The sequence below is a fragment of the Xenopus laevis genome, chromosome 1S, assembly GCF_017654675.1.
Source record: "Xenopus laevis strain J_2021 chromosome 1S, Xenopus_laevis_v10.1, whole genome shotgun sequence".
Classification (NCBI taxonomy): Eukaryota; Metazoa; Chordata; class Amphibia; order Anura; family Pipidae; genus Xenopus; species Xenopus laevis.
The window spans coordinates 82,820,788-82,843,009 of NC_054372.1; the positions used below are offsets into that span (position 1 = coordinate 82,820,788).

Sequence of the window (22,222 nt, forward strand, 5' to 3'; positions counted from 1 at the left end):
GAAAGGCCCATGTGCTTTGGAAGAAGAAGTCGGGGACCAGGTAACCCCGTGAATGAGGAATAGTTGCACTAGGGCAGACTTGTTATAGTCTCTCTAGGAGAGAAAGGCAGAGAAGTGAGAGAGAAAGAGCAGCTAAAGCTCCAACAAGGATTTGCAGTAAGGGAGTAGCTTCCCAGAGGCTTTATGTGTTGCCTCCAGTCAGGGACCTCAGTGAAGAGGGACTGTAGGGTAGAAGCTGCTTTCCTGACAACTTCCAGGAGGGAATGTGTGTGAATACTGCAAATGCCTAATGGTGACCTTTCCTCTGTGAGAAATGCCTAATGCCTGCAGCTCTGTGTGAGAAATGTGCTATTGCCTCAGCTCCTGTGTGAGTACTAAACCTGTGGTCACTTGCCTTGTGCATAGTTAAATAAACCGTTTTCTGTTTTATTGCAAGAACCTCCTGGCGCCCATCTTTTGTTGTATGCACAGTAGCCTGGGGGGATGTAGTTGCACTACACCATAGAGGGAACACTTCCACATGGCGAAGGCCCTGACCCTGTTGTGTGAAGTCGCGTGTAACCCATGCTTCTACTGCTAGCTGGACAGTTTAACTATTTGTGTGCTATGCAGCCCAAATAGGTGTTACATTTGGCTGCCCAACGTGGGGCTCGATTCCCTAAAACCAGGCTGTGCATTGTTTTGTTCGAATCGTACGAATGGATGTACGAATTTGTCGGAGTGTACGAATGGATCGTACGAATTTTTCGAAGTGGATAAACGGAACGTACGAATTCTTCGAATCGTATGGATTTCCTTCGAAGTATTTGGCCGTGGGTTCGGGCTTGGAGGTTCGCCCCGAATTTCACGAAGGCCTGCGGATGTCAGTTGGATGGGAGGAAGATGGATGTCCCGGATGGAGCCATTTCCTGCTCATGTGTGATCCCGGATCATGGATCTGGAAGAGGAGAACCTGGAGGATGGATTCTTCTGATGTTTGCTACAGCTCTTCTATGGACTCCTGCAGAGTGAGATGCCTAGAGTGCTGCTTGCTTGTTTTTTGTGGCTGGAAGGACTGCTGGACTAAGTGGGTTCTAATTCAGGACTATTGATCCCCACCACCATTTCTTCTGCCTTCACCTACTCGCTGAGTAGTGTTTCTGCACCCAAGGACTGGCCTGTGTGGACCCTTGGGAGGGGGAGAAGTATTTTTGCTGATGTGTAATAAAGTTGACCAACTGCAATGTTTATTATGCAATTGAAAATGTTTGATACAGTATTGTGCATGCTGTGTTTCCTTTACAGTGACCATTGTTACCAGGTATGCCTTAGGAGAGGATACCAGAAGTGGATGTGATGGTACTGTAAGTTGATATATGTTGGGGATGTTTAAACCATTGTCGGGACGAAATGGGTTTTTCCCCCGGGTGTATGTAGGGACCCCTACTGGGTAATCTGCCCTGCAGCTTTAAGGCCCCCACCTTTTTTCTTAGAGTGATCTGCCAGGAGAGAATGACACTCCCCTGCTACACTGCTATATAGTGTGTGTAGGGAGTGGCCACTTCCTCTTTGGCCTGTGGATGGTGATCCAGCTGGGTGTGCTCAGGGGAGCCTGGGCACAGATAGGCCCAGAAAGGCCCATGTGCTTTGGAAGAAGAAGTCGGGGACCAGGTAACCCCGTGAATGAGGAATAGTTGCACTAGGGCAGACTTGTTATAGTCTCTCTAGGAGAGAAAGGCAGAGAAGTGAGAGAGAAAGAGCAGCTGAAGCTCCAACAAGGATTTGCAGTAAGGGAGTAGCTTCCCAGAGGCTTTATGTGTTGCCTCCAGTCAAGGACCTCAGTGAAGAGGGACTGTAGGGTAGAAGCTGCTTTCCTGACAACTTCCAGGAGGGAATGTGTGTGAATACTGCAAATGCCTAATGGAGACCTTTCCTCTGTGAGAAATGCCTAATGCCTGCAGCTCTGTGTGAGAAATGTGCTATTGCCTCAGCTCCTGTGTGAGTACTAAACCTGTGGTCACTTGCCTTGTGCATAGTTAAATAAACCGTTTTCTGTTTTATTGCAAGAACCTCCTGGCGCCCATCTTTTGTTGTATGCACAGTAGCCTGGGGGGATGTAGTTGCACTACACCATAGAGGGAACACTTCCACATGGCGAAGGCCCTGACCCTGTTGTGTGAAGTCGCGTGTAACCCATGCTTCTACTGCTAGCTGGACAGTTTAACTATTTGTGTGCTATGCAGCCCAAATAGGTGTTACATATATATATATATATATATATATATATATATATATATATATATATATATATATATATATATATATATATATATATATATATATATATATAGTGACTGGTGCTTTGTTATTTTATTCATAACTTCATGTTGGCATTGTAAATACTTTTGCTATTTTCGATGATGATGTTAAATAGTGAAAACTATTAAGGGGATCCACTCCCCTCCCTAAAATTAATGTAAACATACTAAGGCTACTTCCCTTAGCACTTCTCATATGTTTGCATTTTTAGACTTCAAATACCAAGCTGTCGGTTTAACTTGGAGTCAGCAACCCTAGGGTTAACTGAATCCAGAAAGAGTATAAACAGTGCATATATGGTTAGAATTGCTGAAACTTTTGACCTTTAAGGACAGCTGTTGAGCTGAAGCCTGCCTAGTAGTATAAGGGCAGTGGCCAACGGGCAGATTTGTCACCTGCAATTATTTATGTACAGTAAATCTGCAAGCAGAAAAACTCCTGAAAATGCCTCTACATTAGAAATAACTGAAATTGCTGGTGGTAAAATAAACATATCACAAAGTCATCCGAAGTTTCCTCCTGAGGAAACTTCGGACAACTTCGAAAGAACAAAACAATGAGTTGGTTTCACTGCCTGTGATTTCAATTATTTCTAATGGAGAGATATTTTTGGGAGATTTGTTGCCCGCAATTGTGTATTTTTATCGCGTTCGAAAAATCTCCACATCAGCCACTGTCATTAAACTGTCTAAAACTGCTAATATCTCTAAAAATAGAAAATATCTGTTAATATAATACAATATTTTTTTCTTACCCTGAGTAAGTTTATATCAATAAATTATTTGGAGTTTAAATTCCCTTAAAGATGGAATCCTATTTCTTCTAACATGAATTTATGCCCTTGTTACTGCTGGAATTACTTCCTGATGAATAGTACATCAGAGAGTTTATTTCTATTTTCCAGACAAAGAATTCACAGCCCATACCACAATTATTCTGTACAGTGTTCAGTGCAATGGAAGGTAGCCATGCACCTTTGTGGCCATTCACATGGTATCCATTCATTCAGCCCACAGCACGAAGAAGTATATCATATATAACTTTAAAAATTCAATGGAGGCTGAAACAGTGTGGATTTGAAGAAGCAGTCGAATGAAACTCATGTATCAAACATGTATCCCTTCATCACGCTTATTTTATCAGTGTTTACTTGGATGTTTAAACAGTTATGATGCATGAGCTAAGCCTTATTCCCAGCTCTGACAGCATTGATTCAGATGCTTCATATTAATGACAATGAAAAGGCCACACACAGTCCACAAAAACATGCCAGAGTACAGTGACATAACTAGATGTTACTGAACCCCACAGCAAACAAAATTTAGGGCACTAAAACATTGGTATGTCGACCTATTCTTCCAAGATATATTGAAATTGCTCTGTAATGTGGATCTCACTGGGCCCTCTATATTCCTGGCCTCAGTAACCTGCTGGAGCATATCAGTGTAATATTAATAGTGTGTATATATATATATATATATATATATATATATATATATATATATATATATATATATATATATATATTTGCAAGAAGAGCGACACTCACAGGATTTTCTTTGCAGGCAAAAATGTGTTTATTCCACTCAACGTTTCGATCCCCCACAGGGATCTCTGTCAGAAGATTACAAACAAACAACCAGAGACCCATTCCCATCCCAGAATTTAAACCCACTGGCCGTTTTTTGGCGCCCAAATCTGTTGCTAAGCAACCACCATACACTGTGACAATGTGTGGGGATCAGCATTACAAAGTGTGGGAAGAGGGAAAGAAGTGTAGAACATTGAGTGTGCTATTTAGTGTAGCAGTGCAAGGTAGCAATAGCAGGAAAAGGCTTAAGAAAGAAAGCAAGTAAGGTAATTGCCTCCATGTCAGAATAAAGCTATTATCCCGGATCTGAGCGACAAGCCAATCAAAATCGCTACAGTATCTGCAATGTCCAATCGGAGGACAGTCTAGAGGTGGGTGTGCGCCAGTCTACTAGCAAGTAAGGGTTACCAGGGTTAGGGTTACCGGGGCAACCAGATAACGCTGTCGCAGGCTGACTTGACAGGTAAATCCATGTCAGCTTAGAGCGTTTGATCAGCGCATAGTCAGTGCGTAGCACTCAGATCTCCCATCTTCTGGGGCTGCCACAGCAGAGTCGGCGGGGGCCTTATAAATGCCATGTTTGTGGCTAGTAGGTAACTGCTGTGCTCACATAAGCACTTCATCTGGTTGCCCCGGTAACCCTTACTTGCTAGTAGACTGGCATACAGAAGTTCCAGAGCGCTGTGAGTGTCGCTCTTCTTGCAAATATCTATTACCTTTTTGCACCTTTGGACTTGGTGTGTATGTATATATATATATATATATATATATATATATATATATATATATATTGTTTTGGTTTTTTTTATTAAATAAGCTTTTTTTTCTCTTTATTTCTCTATATCTATCCTTTTCTTTTAGATTGTGGCTTTGCGCCTGTACTACCGTATAACAAGATAGTGGGAGGAAGTGGTTCTGTACGGGGAGAATGGCCTTGGCAAGTCAGCCTTTGGCTGCGGAGAAAGGAGCATAAGTGTGGAGCAGTTCTGATTTCTGATCGTTGGCTGCTTTCTGCTGCTCACTGCTTTGACATGTAAGAACAGAAAAGAATATTATGGTTGAAATAGAAGGGAAGTGGGGAAAAAATATTAAGACAAATTACTTGAAATGTATATGAAAAATGAAATGTTTGTATGTTAATAATATAATAAGGCATTGCTTCTTTCTGTTGTGGTTTAGTTACTGCAACAGGAAAACCCCTAAAGTCTGCTTAGAGAGATTTCATTATTTATATATATATAGTGTTTCTGATAACCTCTTTCCACAACCACAGTTACAGTGACCCAAAGTTATGGGCAGCATATCTGGGTACTCCCTTTCTAAACGGAGTGGAGGGAAGAGTAGAAAAGATCTTCCGCATTCACAAGCATCCATTCTACAATGTCTACACACTGGATAATGATGTTGCCCTTCTGGAATTACCTTCACCTGTCACCTACACAAACCTTATTAGGCCTATATGCCTTCCAGATATCAGCCATATCTTTCCAGAAGGAACTAGATGTTTCATCACAGGCTGGGGCTCTACCAAGGAAGGAGGTAAGCAAGAGAAGCAACCAGAGGCTAGCCATTCAAAGGAAACAGAAAGCTTTGTTTCCATTCAGTTGTTTTCAGATTGTTCACCAGAAACTTTATCCAGAAGCTTTTCCCTATTGTTTTCCATTTTTAGGTTTTTTTTACCATTTTTCCAGAATCTAATTTGAATTAAAGTTTAATGTTTCTGTCTCTGGTGTTTCAGGTGCAGATTCTGAACTGTTACAATTTGCTATATTAGTTGATATATTTTTCAAAAGCATCTATGGAGTATTAGCAACTATTATATCAATTATAACAGCTGCCTTTAATGAAACGTATCAACTAATATTGCATTTGGAAGAGTTTGCACCTCAAACTGCATTAGAATTACATAAGAATGTGAAAAATGTAACTTTAAGCATCAATATTAGAAAAACAGTGACAAATACAAAATAGCAAGTGATTGAATAAAGTCTTTATTTCTGGTGAACTAAAAGTGAAAAAAGTGTTGGAAGGTGAGCAATCCCTTTAAATTCAGTGCTACTGAAATGATTCATAACTTAAATGAAGTCAGTAAGATTTATATAGATAGAAAGAGAAAAAAGTACCCCGCTTAATCGCTCAAATAACAGTAGTCACAAGATGACAAGATGGGCCAACTTGTGGCCTTATTCAATTACCTTAAAAGCTCAAGTATAAATATAAAGTGCAGTGCTATTTTTATATTAAATTCATTAAAAAACAACTATTTAGAGTTGATCAGTAATAACTTAAATAAAGTACAGTGCAATATTGACCATTAAGTGATTCAATTTTGAGGTCAAAAAATTGATACTTATACCCCGGCTTCAGCAGTTTATAAGCCACTAATTACCTTTAGCTAATGATTGTGAATTTTATGAATAGCAACGTTGCTTGAGAATTAAATTAATAAATAATAAATTGCTTGATAGTGCAAAAAAAATTAATTAGAAGGTAATAAGTTGAATTAATTAGAGTGATCACAATTAATAGGATAAAAAAATGTTTCTAATAAATGCTCAGTTCATGAAAACAAGAGAGAAATTGGAAAAGAAGAGGAGGTGGAGTTGTCCCAAATCTGCTGCCTATTGTTTTTCTATCTCTGGGACACCACAAAGACGGAGAAGGCAGAGCAACCGGGACTGGTGGTCTCAAATTTAACTAAGCCCTATTGCTGTTGAAGGCTATTGTATCCTAAAAAACCACAAATCCACGGCCTCCTTGGAAATTAGATATGCAGTAAGAGAGATATAGATATGAACTGAGCAGTTCCCATCACCCCTCCTATTTGACCGATAATTAAAGTAATTAAAATTGATTTTTAAAAAACTAAAAGATCTGTAAACACAGTTTCTGTGTTTACAGATCTTTTAGTTTTTTAAAAATCAATTTTAACACAGTTTCTGTGTTTACATATCTTTTAGTTTTTTAAAAATCTATTTTAATTACTTAAATTATCCGTCAACTAGGAGGGGTGGTGGGAACTGCTCAGTTCGTATCTATAGCTCTCTTACTGCATATCTAATTTCCCAGGAGGCCGTGGATTTGTGTTTTTTTAGGATACAATAGCCTTCAACAGCAATAGGGCTTAGTTAAATTTGAGACCACCAGTCCCGGTTGCTCTGCCTTCTCTGTCTTTGTGGTGTCCCAGGGATAGAAAAACAATAGGCAGCAGATTTGGGACAACTCCACCTCCTCTTCTTTTCCAATTTCTCTCTTGTTTTCATGAACTGAGCATTTATTGGAAAACATTTTTTATCCTATTAATTGTGGTCACTCTAATTAATTCAACTTATTACCTTATAATTAATTTTTTCTGCACTATCAAGCACTTTATAAATTATTAATTTAATTCTCAAGCAACGTTGCTATTTATAAAATTCACAATCATTAGCTAAGGGTAATTTGTGGCTTATAAACTGCTGAAGCCAGGGTATAAGTATCAATTTTTTGACCTCAAAATTTAATCACTTAATGGTCAATATTGCACTGCACTTTATTTAAGTTATTACTGATCAACTCTAAATAGTTGTTTTTTAAAGAATTTAATATAAAAATAGCACTGCACTTTACATTTATACTTGAGCTTTTAAGGTAATTGAATAAGGCCACAAGTTGGCCCATCTTGTCATCTTGTGACTACTGTTATTTGAGTGATTAAGCGGGGTACTTTTTTCTCTTTCTATCTAAATAAATCTTACTGAATTAATCTGTTCCAGGTCAGACCTCTGCATTAATACAAGGATAAGAATTGTTTTATTATACAAGGGAATCACTGGTGTGTTTGAATTTTTAAATGAAGTCAGATAATGAAATAGATTTGTTGTTGATATTCCTCTAATGCGACTAAGAACTGTATCAACTAATGTAGTAAATTGTAATGGTTTAGAAAATCTGTATGTGGTTTACTGAGCTGCTTGACTGAAACACCAAATTTAAAGGTCACATCAAAATAGTACTACTTAAAGAAAACCCCCCACATGAACACTATGCACAGTGGCACAATAGTTAGTAATATAAGATATAAGCATTGCGCCACTGCATATGAGGGTGCTAAATGAAAGCAGTTTTCATGGTTTCCCCCTCTATGTGCCTTTCCTCTGGTAACGCTAGATATTTCCCGTACTACAAAAAAATTTTTTTTTTACTTTAAATCTCTGTTAATTGTCTCCTGACTAAAATTGACCTGTGGCTGCATGAAAGTGATAGGGATTGTATGACTGATGTGAATGATATATAATCTCTATGAAGCTCTTAATATATCTGCACTATATAAATATAGGACAATATAATGCAGATGATTATTCTTGTGTATTTTTGCTCTGATTTTCAACCACAAATTATATTAAGGCCTCCTCATTCTCAAGTATTACCAACAAACAAAGCATTTATGGTCACCATTAAGACATTGCATATGCATGGTGGAGTAACCATTGTTTAACTCACTTAAATTACCTAACAATCAACTTTTAATATAATTGTTTGCAATTGTTTTTCAATTTTCCTTTTTTTGTTGTTTTAGCATTAACATTTTAAAATGTAGTTTAGAATAAGTGTATCTACAACATACTAAATGATTATGTAAAGGACAAGTAAAGTTTGGCCCTGTAGAAATGGCCATTTGCAGCAGTAAAAAAACACAGCAGATTTTGGCCTCTACTACCCCCTGTATGTAGAGACACATATTTCACCTCACGCATGGGGCAGATTCAGGGCTGAAAATGCACACTTGGGTCATAGGGCATTAATTAGTTGTTTCTCCGCTGGTAGAAAAACATTAGCCTTATTTTGATAACCCAAATTTTCCACTCATCATCCACTTCAACATGGGTAGATGGCATCTATCTGCTTATTTCTTGAAAAAAGTACAGTTTAGAATAATAGCAGTCTGACATCACTAACCAGATCAATCACTGTTTTTTGTAGAAATTATATTTTTACATGGCAAATAATTTACTAGGAGGTGTAATGGAAAACCAACAGACCCAATAGTCATGACAAGCATGCTGCTGATTCTGTGTAATTGAATCATTAAAGGGTAACTATCGCAAAATTTAAAATTGGTAAAAAGAATCATTGTATGAAGTTATTAAAAACAGTTTTTTAAAATATTGCAGTCATCATAGTAAATCCATTCTCAGCTGCTTCTGTCCTACATGCTTCTGACAAGCTCTGAGGTCAGAGTCAGATTAACAGCTCTGTCCTCACTCTCATTGGCTGTTGGAGCTGTCAATCCTAAACTGTGTAAAGCCAACATCAGTAGCTCCGTAGCTTTATAGTGCCCTGCTGGATTGATATCCTCCTGTCCCATGAGCCAGCCCCCACCACCACCACTGCAGACAATCTCAGTAGTTTTGTAACTTTTAAAGCTCTGTTCTCTCTCTGTTTCACTCAAGCTATACTTCTGTAACTCTACCTCCCTCCACGAAAGGAATGTGGAAATAAAGGTAGATGGGTAACTGTGGCTCACTGTCCTGCCACACATTACTTTCTATGTCAGCACTGAGACTAGCTAGTATTGAATGTGCTGATGCAGTTTGATTTTCCTGCTTATCTAATACGCACGTATCTCAGTGCTCACATAGAAATGAATGTGTGGTGGGGAAGCTACCGTTACCCAGTCTCCCTTTATTTCCACATGCTTAGTTTCTGGGAGGAAGGGGGGGTTATTGAAGGAGAGCTTGTGAGAAACAGAGAGAGAACCAAGCTATAAAAAGTGACCATGGCTGGCTGCAGGGGGGTGAGGCCGGCTCAGCGGACAGAAGGATCTATCCAGCATGGCACTTACAACTGAGCCTCCTATGCTTACACATAGTTGGGGGGGGGGGGTCAGAAGAGTGCAGGATTTTAGTCCATAGGTCTGTCAGAGAATGCAGAATGCAGCCTTTGAAGGGGGGGGTCAGGCAGGGCCAGAACTAGGGGTAGGCAGAAGGGCAGCTGCCTAGGGCGCAACAATTGGGGGGGCTCTGACTAGGTACCTACACAGTGTACTGCTCTGAGTTTTTGACCTATACATGTGAGAAATCTCCATAACTGACTGCTAAGAAGGAGGTTCCAGGGCAAACCGTTATTGGGAGGATGATATGCATTGGGAGGATGGTATAATTTTTCATGATAGTTCCCGTTTAATTAAGGCTTGTTCAAAAAATAGCAGTGTTCAAAATCATAATACCTTGGTCAAATAATAGCAGTGTGGAGTTCAAGTAGTGAGGTCATTTATTCTGCAAAAAAACACGTGTCAATTACAACACTCATTTAAAGTAACTGTAACAAGTAATGAAAATATCATGTAGTGTTGCCCTGCATTGGTAAAACTGATCTGTTTGCTTCAGAAACACTACTACAGTGCATATAAACAAGTTGCTGTGTAGCCATAGCGGAAATTGAAAAAAAGTCTAAATGGCACAGGTTAAAATGGATAGCAGATAACACCATTCTGTTTTACAGAGCTTATCTGCTATCTGCTGTGTAACTTCTGCCTTTTTTCCTTTGAATGGCTGCCCCATTGCTACACAGCAGCTTATTTATATAAACAAAAGTGGTGTTTCTAAAGCAAACACAGCAATTTTATAAGTGCAGGGCAACACTGCCTTATATTTATATTACTTTAAAACACTTTCATTTTTTGATGTTACTGTTCTTTTAAGAAGGAAGCAAATGTTGTGCATGCTGGTTGTAGTGCATTTCTCTCTGAAAATCTGAGTAAAATGGGTCATTCCAGACATTGTTCACAAGAACAGTGTACTTTTTTTTTTTAAAGATTTAATTTTCCAGCTTGATACATCCATGACAAAACAGTAATAAACAGTTCAAATTTACACCAGTCTATCGTATCTCTGTATAATCATCACTGTATCAATGCCTACCTAGACTGAAACAGGAAAAGATGGAACAAGCATTTTTAATCCTTTTTAACAGAGGGAAGGGTAACAGAAGAAAAAAAAAAGGGGGGGGGTAGGCCGAGGGCGAAGCATCATAAGTGACGCAGTGTATAGATCTTGTAGCACCTTAACCATTGCCCTGCACAGAGGCTGTGTCAAGTTCATCTAACCATGGGCCCCAGATCTTTCCAAACCTGTCCGGGCAACCTCTACTCAGGCATGTTAATTTGTATAGGGGAAGAGCCGCGTTCACTAGGGATTTCCACCGTTTTATTGAGGGGGCTCTGGGTGACTTCCAGACTAGAGTAATCACCTTCCTTGCGTAAAAATACAGCAACCTCAATAAAATACAGTGGTATTTGTCAAATATAATGTTTTCAACGAGACCTAGAAGGCATGCCTCCGGCGTCCGCTCACTCGGTATATTAAGAGTTTGTGTTACGTAGTTAACCAACTTGTCCCAAAATTTGATCAACTTCGGGCACGTCCAGAAGGTGTGGAGATACGTGCCCGGATCCATCCCACATTTAAAGCAAATATTATCTGATTTAAGGCCCATGGAGTGCAGCCAGAACAGTGTACTTTAATTCAAAAGTTGAGGGAGAGGGAAAGACATATAAAGAAATATAGAAAATGATAGGCTGCTCAGCTAAAATGCTTTAAAATGGCAACCAAAACCTGAAAGACGTGGAAGAAAATGGAAAACTACCATTCAAATGGATAGAAGAATAGCCAAAATGGCAAAGACTCCCAATGACCAGCTCCAGGAAGATCAAAGAAGGTCTAAAGTTACCTGTGAGTACTGCATTTTGTGGAGTGATGAAAGCAAGATTGTTCTTTTTGGGTCTAGGGGCCGCCAACAGTTTATCAGACCACCCCAAACACTTGAATTCAATCCACAGTACAATATGAAGTAAGTGAAGAATGGTGGCACAAGCATCATGATATGGGGGTGTTTCTCATACTATGGTGTTGAGGCTATTTATCGTGTACCAGGGATCATGGATCAATAAGTCAAAATACTTGTTGCCCAATGCCAAAGAGGAAATGCCCTTAAAATGGGTGTTTCAAGAAAACAATGACTCCAAACACGAGCAACATCTTGGTTCCAGACCAACAAGATTAATGTTATGGAGTGGCCAGCCCTATCCCTGACCTTAATCCAATAGATAACTTGTGGGGTGACATAAAAAATGCTGTTTCTGAGGCAAAACCAAGAAATGCAGAAGTATTGTGGAATGTAACAGATGGCAGAAGTTGGTCGACTCCATGCAACACAGATGTGCAGAAATTCTCAGAAACAGTGGTTGTACAACTAAATACTAGTTTAAAGGAGAATGAAAGCTTACCTCATAATCTTTGCAGGAATAAAAGTCCACAACATATTGTACTGAATCGCTAAGTTAATTCTGTTACAGGCATTTGCAAAGTTAAAATCTACACTTCTAAATGTCTCAGTTCCATTTATCTTTAGGCTGACACCAGGGTAATCTGTTGCACATGCGTGAAAATTCCTCCAACTGTGACTCCTTAGAGCGACGTCAATCAAGGAAGCAAAGCAGCGCTCATAAGTAGAATGCGGCTGCGCATAGTTTTAGAATGGAAAAAGCCGTAGGTCGGCTGCCTCGGGCAGTGTTAGGATGGAATGCAAAGAATTTGGTGACGTCACCCTAGTGCTGCCGGCAGGCTTTGAATGGACCAGCATATAGAGGGAAGGAAAACACTGATAGGAGAAGCAGTAAGTTCTGCCAAAACTTCATGAAGATGCAGTTAAAATACATTACACTTCATTTCAACCTTTCCTTGTCCTTTACCGAATCAAAGAAAACCAAAATCTTGAAACATTTTTCAGTTTATATGTTTGAGTTTGTGAAGAATAATGCAGACACTGCTATTAGCTTACAGTATATTGCATTTTCTTCAAGTTCTCTAAAGAATATCACAACTGTGATAAATTTTTCTTCATGTTTTGATCTGGAATAGAATGTGCAGTGTTCCCAATGCATTTGCATGTATGGAAATAAAAGATAAGAATTTTGAACTTTTAAACACACAGCTATTACTCTGAACACAACTGTAAATGCTTGGTAATCACTGTACAATGTGATTATGATATAGTGTACTATAGTTTTTCGGGAGACGGGGGTAGGGGGATTGTTTTTGGCATGAAGACCAAAAGGCTTCAATGAGAAATTGCATGACCTATGACTAAAGGTGGCCATACACTATAAGATCCGCTTGTTTGGTAAGGTCAAACAAGTGGATCATAACCAGATATGCCCGCTAACGACTGGGCGATATCGGAATCCGATCATTTGGCTGGGGCTGAACGATCGGATTACAATACTATGAATGGGCTCAACTAGCCGATGTGGTCCTGGATCGTACAAAAAACAAAAATCAAACTTGACAGATCGATATCTGGCCGATTTTTGGCCTGATATCGATCCGGAGGACCCGTCAAGAGCCCCTACACATGGGCAGGTAAGCCCATGTCTAAAAGACCGATATCGGCAGCTTTAATCTGCCATGTATGGCCACTTTAAGGATGGCCATACAATGGCAGATTATAGCTGCCGAGATCGGTCCTTTAGACTGATCATCTTATCTGCCTGTGTATGGGGGCTTCCGACGGGTCTCCCTGATTGATATCAGGCCAAAAAACAGGCAGACATGCAGGTTTGCTTTTTCTTGTGATCGAGGTCCGCATTGGCTAGTTGATGCGGTCCTACAACAAGCAGGCTCCCATTTCCTTAGTATAATCCAATTGTTTGGCCCTAGGGCTGAACGTTTGGATTAATCTGATATTGCATTTGGTGGGCATATCGGTGAAAGGTCCGCTCGTTTGGCTACCTCTCAAAACTAGCGGATCTTATCGTGTATGGCCACCTTAAGGAGGACTTCTTGGTATTTTGCTATACCAAATAAATCATAAAAGTCATATTGGGGGATTAAAGCATTTATGGCTCTAATCTCACAACCAGATAGAGAATTTCTTTATAAGGAGGAGTAGAGGAGGGTGAAGACTTTAACTTATAAATACTACTACCCAATAACAGCTCTTTATTCCTAATACCCATAGGTTCTGCAGTTATTTTTAGTGGGTTTTAAAATGCAAGTTCACCACAGATCTGACACTTACAGAGCCAGTTTGCTGCTGAGTAGTATCAGGCAAGTTTCAGGGGCTGCTGCCGCCTGAGGCAGCAGCCCCAATGCCGCCCCTCCTCCTGCTCCGCTCTTCTAACTGCCAGCGTCGGAGCGGGTGGAGGAGGGGCCGCATCGCTAGTGCAGTGAGCGCTATTGCGCTCGCTGCGCTAGAAGAGCCGAATTTCCGTTTTAAAAAACGGAAATTCGGCTCTTAAAGTTACCAGAGGCGGCTTTTTGCCGCCCCTGGTAACTGGCTGCTCCGTGCCGCCTGAGGCAAGATTCTCACCTTGCCTCATGGCCGGAGCGGCCCTGAGTAGTATGCCAAGGGACCTGGAGTCCTGCACAGGCTGTGATCATCTTTGAAGACCCAACTATGTATCAAAAGTGACAGCCTATGCAATTGAAGTTTCATCCCATGGAGCACAACAGAACAGTGTTAATTTTAGATCTGTAGTACCAATATAACTATATTTGTGTCACTGCTATTGGGTCTGTGTGTCTTTCAGGTGCAATGTCAAGGCAACTTCAAAAGGCCTCTGTCAGCATTGTTGGAGATCAGACCTGCAAAAAATTCTACCCCATTCAGATAAGTCCCAGAATGATGTGTGCTGGTTTTATGCAAGGTGGTGTAGACAGTTGTTCTGTAAGTATAAATATATTCATTTTAATTTTGAAGATGTCTGTTATTTTCCTCTACAAATTAATTGCAGGAGTATGCTATAGACCCCTAATGTAAATGAGAAGGTGGCTAAGCTCCTGATGCAAATAGATTGGGGAAATAAATAATAATGGTTGATTTTAATTACCCAGATTATGACTGGAACAACGGTACTGCCAGGACAGTTAATGGAAACAAGTTTATAAACTTGTTGCATGACAGTTTTATGGTACAAGTTGTTGAGAAGCCAACCTACCTGCCTCTGGCTAATGCTGAGGTCGGGTTTATTTGCATAACAGCTCTGTTCTCACTCCCATTGGCTGTCAGTGCTGTCAGTCACAAACTGTGTTAAAAACATCGGCAGCTCCGTAGCTTCTTAAGGTGGCCATACACGTGCAGATAAAATCTCGCCGGATTGCGACCGCATCTGTTCGTTGATGCAGTCCCACGATCCGACCGCCCGTTAGCCATCGTTAGGATCCGAACGAGCGGATCTCTCCGTCTATGGCCACCTTTAGTCTCATTGTCAGTGTCCTGCTACATTAATCTCCTTCTGTCCCCATAGCTAGCCCCCACCCACCCCTGCATCCAGCCTTAGTGGTGTCCATTCCTGTTCTCTCTCTATCTCTGTTTCACACTCTCCTTCTGTAACTCCCCCTCCCTCCCAGAAACCAGGCATGAAATAAAAAAAAACCTCAATAGACGGGTCATCTCCATTACACACAAGCTCTTCCTCTGGAGCTCCCCCCACCCTCCCAGAAACTAAAAGTGGACTCTGGGGTGGAGGGTTGGCTTAGTGAAGAGAAAGGTCAATCCAGCAGGCAGCATGGGAATGGGGCCCCCCCCCAACTGCAAAGCACCCTCAGCCCCCCCCCCAACCACAAGCCCCTTCCAGGCTCCCCATCCAAGTCGCTCCCTTGGCCCTGCTGCACTTACGGCGGGTAATGGAGGTAAGGAGAGCGGCATTAGGGTGGCCCAATCCGGCCCTATGCTACAGATGCTTGAAGTGGGGGGTGACAAGAGAGAGCTTTAGTCCAAGGGTCTGTCAGGGAGCCAAGAATACATCATTTAGGGGAGGGCAGGCCCAGATTAGTGACAGAGGCCCGGGCCTAGGGCAGCAAAATATTTATAAATTTAGGAAAGTTTTTCAGCTTGGTGCTTTGGAGTAGAAAGACATGCATACCTGTTTTGGATTCAGGGGGATGTGTAATATATGGTTTTCTGAGATGAACATACTTTTTTCTACCTTTGCCCCCCCCCCCAAACTATGTAAATGTGTTGATTTTGCAGTACCTGAAATGACAGACCATATGGGGGTCATTTTGGGGCCCCTATATGCCATTTGCTTGGGTACATCTATACATATTGGGCATCAAACTGTTCAGAGGACCCCAGGCTTTCATATTTGGGGTGATTTATCTTGATACCTAAAAGTATGTGGGAAATACGATGCTGCAGGTGGGAAATGTTAAGGTGATTTTTGGAAATTCCACCAAAATCACCAAATTTAGGAAAGGCATGCGACTTGGTACTTTGGAGTAGAAAGACATGCATACCCAATTTGGATTCGGGGGATTGTGTACTTTATGAAAATATATGGTTTTCTGGGGTAGATGTACTTTTTTCTACCTTTGCCCCCCCCCAAAAAAAACTATGTAAATGTGTTGATTTTGCAGTATCTCAATTACAGAACTGATAGCTCAAATGAAGTGGCTATATTTCGGGTCCCTATATGCCACATGCTTAGGTAAACCTATACATATTGTACGTATATACGTACTCTGCTTGTGTGTGTCCTACTCTACAAGTGTGTGCCCTGCCTGTGTGTGCCATACTCTTCCTGTATTTTCCCTACCTGGCCCGAGTGTGCCATACTCTGCTTATGTGTTCCATACTTTGCCTGCCCTACTCACTCTGCTGTACTTGACTGGGAGAGTGTGCAGACCTGACAGGCTTACTTTGCTCACAAGGAGCTTCCAGAGTAACAGTTGGTGTGAGGATGCTATTCAGCATGGAGGAGGGTGGGACTTTGGTAATTGCTAAGTGAAATCATAGCTAGTGAATAACCATGCCCAATCAGCTTGAACTGTCTCTCAGAGAAATCACCCTCATTCCATGTCATAATATATAATTTTACAAAAAAAGTAAGCATTTCTGCTAAAGAAATATATTTGAAGATTTTAATATTTCCAAGTTAACTATCCATTAAGAGAATTTTATTTTCACGATAGGGCTGCTCTAGATTGGGGCGTTATGTTTTCTGCTATAAACACAGAACAGAAATGGTTGTCATTTAAAATGATATTAAATTGATGTATTTTCTAAAGTGTTTGGAAACTGCTAAACTATCCTGGAATAATTATTACAATCAAGAGGAGCCAGACTCATGTATTGCAACTAGTATGTCAATATAAAAATATTATTAAAAGTTGTTTTTCGTACTACAGGTATGAGACCTGTTATCCAGAATGCTCCAGACCTGGGGTATTCCGGATAATGGATCTTTTGATAATTTGGATCTTCATACCTTAAGTCTACTAGAAAAGCATGTAGACATTAAATAAACCCAATGGGATGATTTTGCTTCAGTAAGGATTAATTATATCTTAGTACAAGATATAAGATAAGATCAAGTATGAAATACTATTTTATTATTACAGAGAAAAAGGGAATCATTTTTACAAAATGTGGATTATAATGGAGTCTATAGTCCTTTACGTAATTTTAAGCTTTTTGGATAATGGGTTTCCAGATAAAGTATCCTATACCTGTAGTAACAAATATTTCCCCAAAATTCTCACTAGTAACAGACAACCATTTCACATCCAGCTGGCTACTTCCCAGTCTGTTCAGGTGAACCACCAGCTTTCATTATCTTGGATGACAGTTAATAGACAGTTTGGACCTAACCTGGAAGTATAATTTATCATCCCCTGTGTGAAGGCAGAGCTATGATTGGCTTCCCGCATCTTACTGGAGAGGCCAAGCCTCTTAGGGCATGTCCACCACTCACACAAACATGGCTCAAACAAAATCTATTGGCATCTCCAATAATGGTGTAATTTAAGCAAGATTTATATCTGGTATCATATAGTAATCCTTTTTACTTTGCAAGTTATGTTGAAAAAAATTAACATCCTTCAAGTTAAGCCTTTTTGTCTAAATGAAATTAGCATCACTGCAAGTCGAAAATCTCAAACTGCATCCAACCCTAACCCTCCCCCCTCAAAACCTGTACACGCCGTTCCCCCCTCTATTTATAGACCTGCGCCAGAAGCCAGCAGTGCTAGGTCGCGGGCAGGGAGAGCAGGAGAAAAGCTCAACCCAGACCCGCAACTCAAAGATTTTGTGCAGGAGCAGGCCCATACCCGCAGGTAAACCCGTGGGTATTGGGCCAGCCCACAAATCACTTCTGGTTGATCCAAAGGAAAGGAAGAACTCAATTAAAAGCCTCTCCAGTTTGCCTGAAAAGCAGAACAAGAATTCCTTCTGGGCTCCGATATAGCAATATTGTCCATGGATCAACTTTGTTCCAAGAGTCATTTCAGTAAATTTATAAAATGTGAAAAGTGTATTTTCTCCATTGCTGAAAAGTTTCCAACACTTTCTTGAAACTATCTAATGTTTCTGGCAGTACAACGATTGTCCACTTCACATTTAAAAGCCTTTTCTCATCTTAAGACTGAACTGCCTTTCTTCTGTCATTGAATGTGTTCATGGCTGCTGGTATGATCTAATGCTGAAGAAAGCATCAGTATTTTGTATGGCCCTCTTATATATTTGTAAACTCTTGTGAGTAGGACCCTCTGTTCCTATTTTTATTTTGTAACCTCTGCTTGTTAAAAATTCAAGTGCTACATAAAATGCTGGCACTTTATAAATAAATCATGATGATGCATACTTACTATATTCCCCCTTAAGAGCTTCCTCTCCAGCTTCTTCACAGTTCATTAACAAATTGAAGACCAAAACTGCACTGCTTATTCCTTCACGTCCTATACATCAGCACATTACTTGTTAAAGAAATATTGACATCCGAAATTAAACTTTTTTTTACATCTATTATAATATTGGCTTTGCAAGCTACTTCTAACTTTGCCATAAAGTATTTGCATGATGCTTTTACATTACCTGTCTGATCCCCCATGTTCCTGTATGAGGGGGCTGACATATTTGTGCAGCAGGAGTCCGTTAGCATTAGAAACTGTAACTAACAGGCTGAGATGGGACAGTCAGGTTGGCAAAGTTAGAGTGTCAGAGAGTCAGGCTTAGGAACTTCAACTAACAATTATATACGGCAACAAATGATCAACATGACCTATAGGTAACATTTAATGTACATTCATATGCTAAAATTAATTTTTTAGTGTCAGTATCACTTTAAACCCCCTCCCCCCCACAAGTAGGACGAGCAAGGACGAATAATCTTTAAGAGACACCTCCTTCCCTAATGACTCGTGTTTTTTTCGTCCTACCTGATTGCCTCGGCTCAATGCAAGCCATTGGTTGCCGCCTCCAGGACTATGAGGAACTGGAGTTGACCCAGTTGGAGGATGATATTGAGAATAAGGTCTTGAGAGAATCACTTCTTAAATCGCTTGTGAATGTGATTAAATTGTCATCCGATTTTTTGTGTGACGCAACAATTGAGTCTCTGAAATTGGCCTCTAAAACCATGGCAGTTCCACTCAGAATGCAAATTTCTCAGTTTATCTAGGCATCTGTCTGTCTACTGTTCCTCTAATTCAGAGATTTATGAAGGCGGCACAAAATCTAAGACCATTGATCCAAAATCCTGTTCCTCAATGGAACATGAACACGTTCTTGGAAGGGTTATGTGACCCACCTTAAGAAATCTTGAATAGGATCGATTAAAAGCGATACGGACACGTTCCTATAAAAATCAACAAGTAGTTGCTGCACCCGGAATAGTTCCCCTCAAAGCCATCCCCAGCCCCACGAATCTGCACTGACCCGACCCTTCGACACTGCTAAAAAATGTGCTGTTTCAGTGACGATGGGCTTGGGGCGGGCAATCCTTTCATAGGCTAATTATGAATGAAAACAGGACTTCAGCCTATGGAAGGATCGCTCCACCCCCAGCCCAGCGTCACGGAAGCAAGGCAGAAGATCAGTTAGCTGTGTCAGAGGGTCGGCTGCTCAAAGGTTTGCGGGGCTGGTGATGGCTTTGAGCGGAACTATTCTGAGTGCAGCAACTACTTGATACTGACACGTTCCTATGATTTTTATAGGAATGTGTCAGTATCGCTTTAAAGCACCTCTGTTTCAAGGCAAGTTTTCTTACAGCGATAACTTCAGCAAGAAGAGTCAGTAAAATTCAGGCTTTAGATCAAATTGTGCTCAGGACACTTCCTGATTTCTCGTCTAAGGTTCCTTCTAGGATCAATATAAACCAGGAAATTAGACTTCCGTTGTTTAATCCTAATCCAGTAACAGAGGAAGAACTGAGGTATCATTCATTAGATGTCTGCAGGGAGATAAAGAGGTGCCTTGCTCAAACAGAGTCATTCAGAAGATCCGAACATCTCTTTGTTGCTATGTCAGGGAAAATAAAGGCCTGGCGGTATTGAAGTTAACCCTATCAACATGGATAAAAGATACTATTCAGAACTGTTATAGCTGCTTTGTCTCCCCCATTTACATTAAGGCTCATTCGACAAGGACAACAGCAACATCTTGGGCAGAACGTCTTCTTGTTCCACCAGATAAAATTTGTAAAGCGGCAACTTGGTCAAGCCTACATACTTTTGCCAAGCACTATAGGCTGGATGTTGATGCTTTGCAGGAAGAAGCTTTTGGTAAAGCAGTGCTGCAGTTTTTGAAGGGAGTTTACGCAATTATCCCACCATATTATTATATACCTATACCTATGTGTGGAAAAAGGGATTTATACTTACGATAAATGTTTTTCTAGTAGGCCCGAACTGTCAGTGCAGACGTATGGGTTATGTCCAGGTTCACCTCTGGAGGCAGGACAGAAGAATTGGTCTCTTGGCCCCTCCCTCAGGATATATAGGCTGGCTCCACCTCTGTTCCTCAGTTCTGTTATAAAGCTCAGTGAGGTGGTTGAAGAGACAGCAGGATAGGAAGGAAGGTCAAGAGACAATAGTAGGAATAAATAGAGATAGAGAGACAAGAGAATAGAGTCCACATACCCATACTAAAATCAGCCTGGGTGGGACTTACTGCACTGACAGTTCGGGCCTACTAGAAAAACATTTATCTTAAGTATAAATCCCTTTTTCTCTAGTCGGCCCTCCTGTCAGTGCAGACGTATGGGACGTTCCAAAGCTGTCCCTCAATAATTTGGGTGGGCATTGACTGATTTTAACCCATATGAATTTCAAACATGTCGCTCAGCAACCGTAGCTTGTAAAACTTTACGGCCAAACACGGCCGATGTAGAAGCAAAAACGTGTAACTGGTAAAACTTAATAAAAGTGTTGGGCGAAGCCCACGTAAGCTGCCTTGCAGATTTGTTATGGCGTAGCTAAATTCTGGAGAGCCCACGAGGTGCTCTGTGCTCTGGTAGAGTGAGCTACCACTCTGAACTGTTTCTGTTTGTGACTGAGCAGGTAGGCTTGGTTGATAGTCTCTACGAGCCACCTGGCAATAGTGCGTTTGGACACAGCTAGGCCTTTGTGTGCATGTGAGTAGGAAAACAAAAGAGAATCCGATCGCCGAAATGCAGCCGTTCGTTGTTTGTAAATCCGAATTGCCCTCACAACGTCCAACTTGTGAAGTTGACCTTCTTTGTCATTATGTGGATTCGAACAGAATAAGGGAAGAACAATGTCCTGATTAATATGAAAAGCCGAGACGACTTTAGGGAGGAAACCAGGAACTGTTCGAAGAACAACCTTGTCGTTATGAACAACCAGCCAAGGTTCCTTATGGGACAACGCCGCTATCTCAGACACTCTCTTGGCTGAAGTGATCGCAATGAGAAAGGCAACCTTAAGAGTCAACCATCGTAGGTCACAGCTGTGAAGAGGTTCAAACGGCTCCTTTTGTAAGGCTGATAAAACCAATGTGAGATCCCAAGGGGGTGTAGGATCCCGAAAGGGAGGCCTGGCCCTCAATGCCCCTTGGAAAAACTGTTGAATATCCGGGTGATCAGCCCATTTCATTTGGAATAGAATAGAGAGGGCAGAGATGTGAGCCTTAAGAGTGCTAGGTGCCAAACCCTTTGCAAAACCTGCAGCAAGGAAGTCAGTAATAATCTGTGACGTGCTATTTTCCCACAACTGCTGATGGTTGGAGCACCAGTCAATGAATGTCTTCCAAACTTTGTAGTAAGCTTTGGCTGTAGTCTTTTTACGTGCTTGCAGCAGAATATCTATTGCCGCTGGGGAAAACCTCCGTTGGGACCACAACTTGGTCTCAAGTGCCAGGCCGTCAAACGCAACAGAGGCAGATTGGGGTGTCGTGCTGGTCCCTGCAGGAGAAGGTCGGACCGCATGGGCAGTCTCCAGGGTCTGGAAATGGACATGCTGATTAGATCTGAGTACCACAGTCTGTTGGCCCAGTCCGGAGCAATTAGGATAGTGGTCATCCCTTCCTGTTTGATTTTGGCAATGATTCTGGGTA

At 41.0% G+C, this 22,222-nt stretch overlaps 1 protein-coding gene across 1 annotated transcript in view; it reads left to right on the forward strand.

Annotated features, from left to right (window-relative positions):
- The window catches only part of tmprss9.S (transmembrane serine protease 9 S homeolog), a 65,513-nt gene that overhangs the window by 37,835 nt on the left and 5,456 nt on the right, over nt 1-22,222 (forward strand). Inside the window, exons 17-19 of the mRNA XM_018243506.2 lie at nt 4,751-4,922; nt 5,163-5,428; nt 14,460-14,596. Of these exons, the coding sequence (XP_018098995.1) occupies nt 4,751-4,922; nt 5,163-5,428; nt 14,460-14,596 (575 nt within the window). The remainder of the gene's footprint in view (nt 1-4,750; nt 4,923-5,162; nt 5,429-14,459; nt 14,597-22,222) is intronic.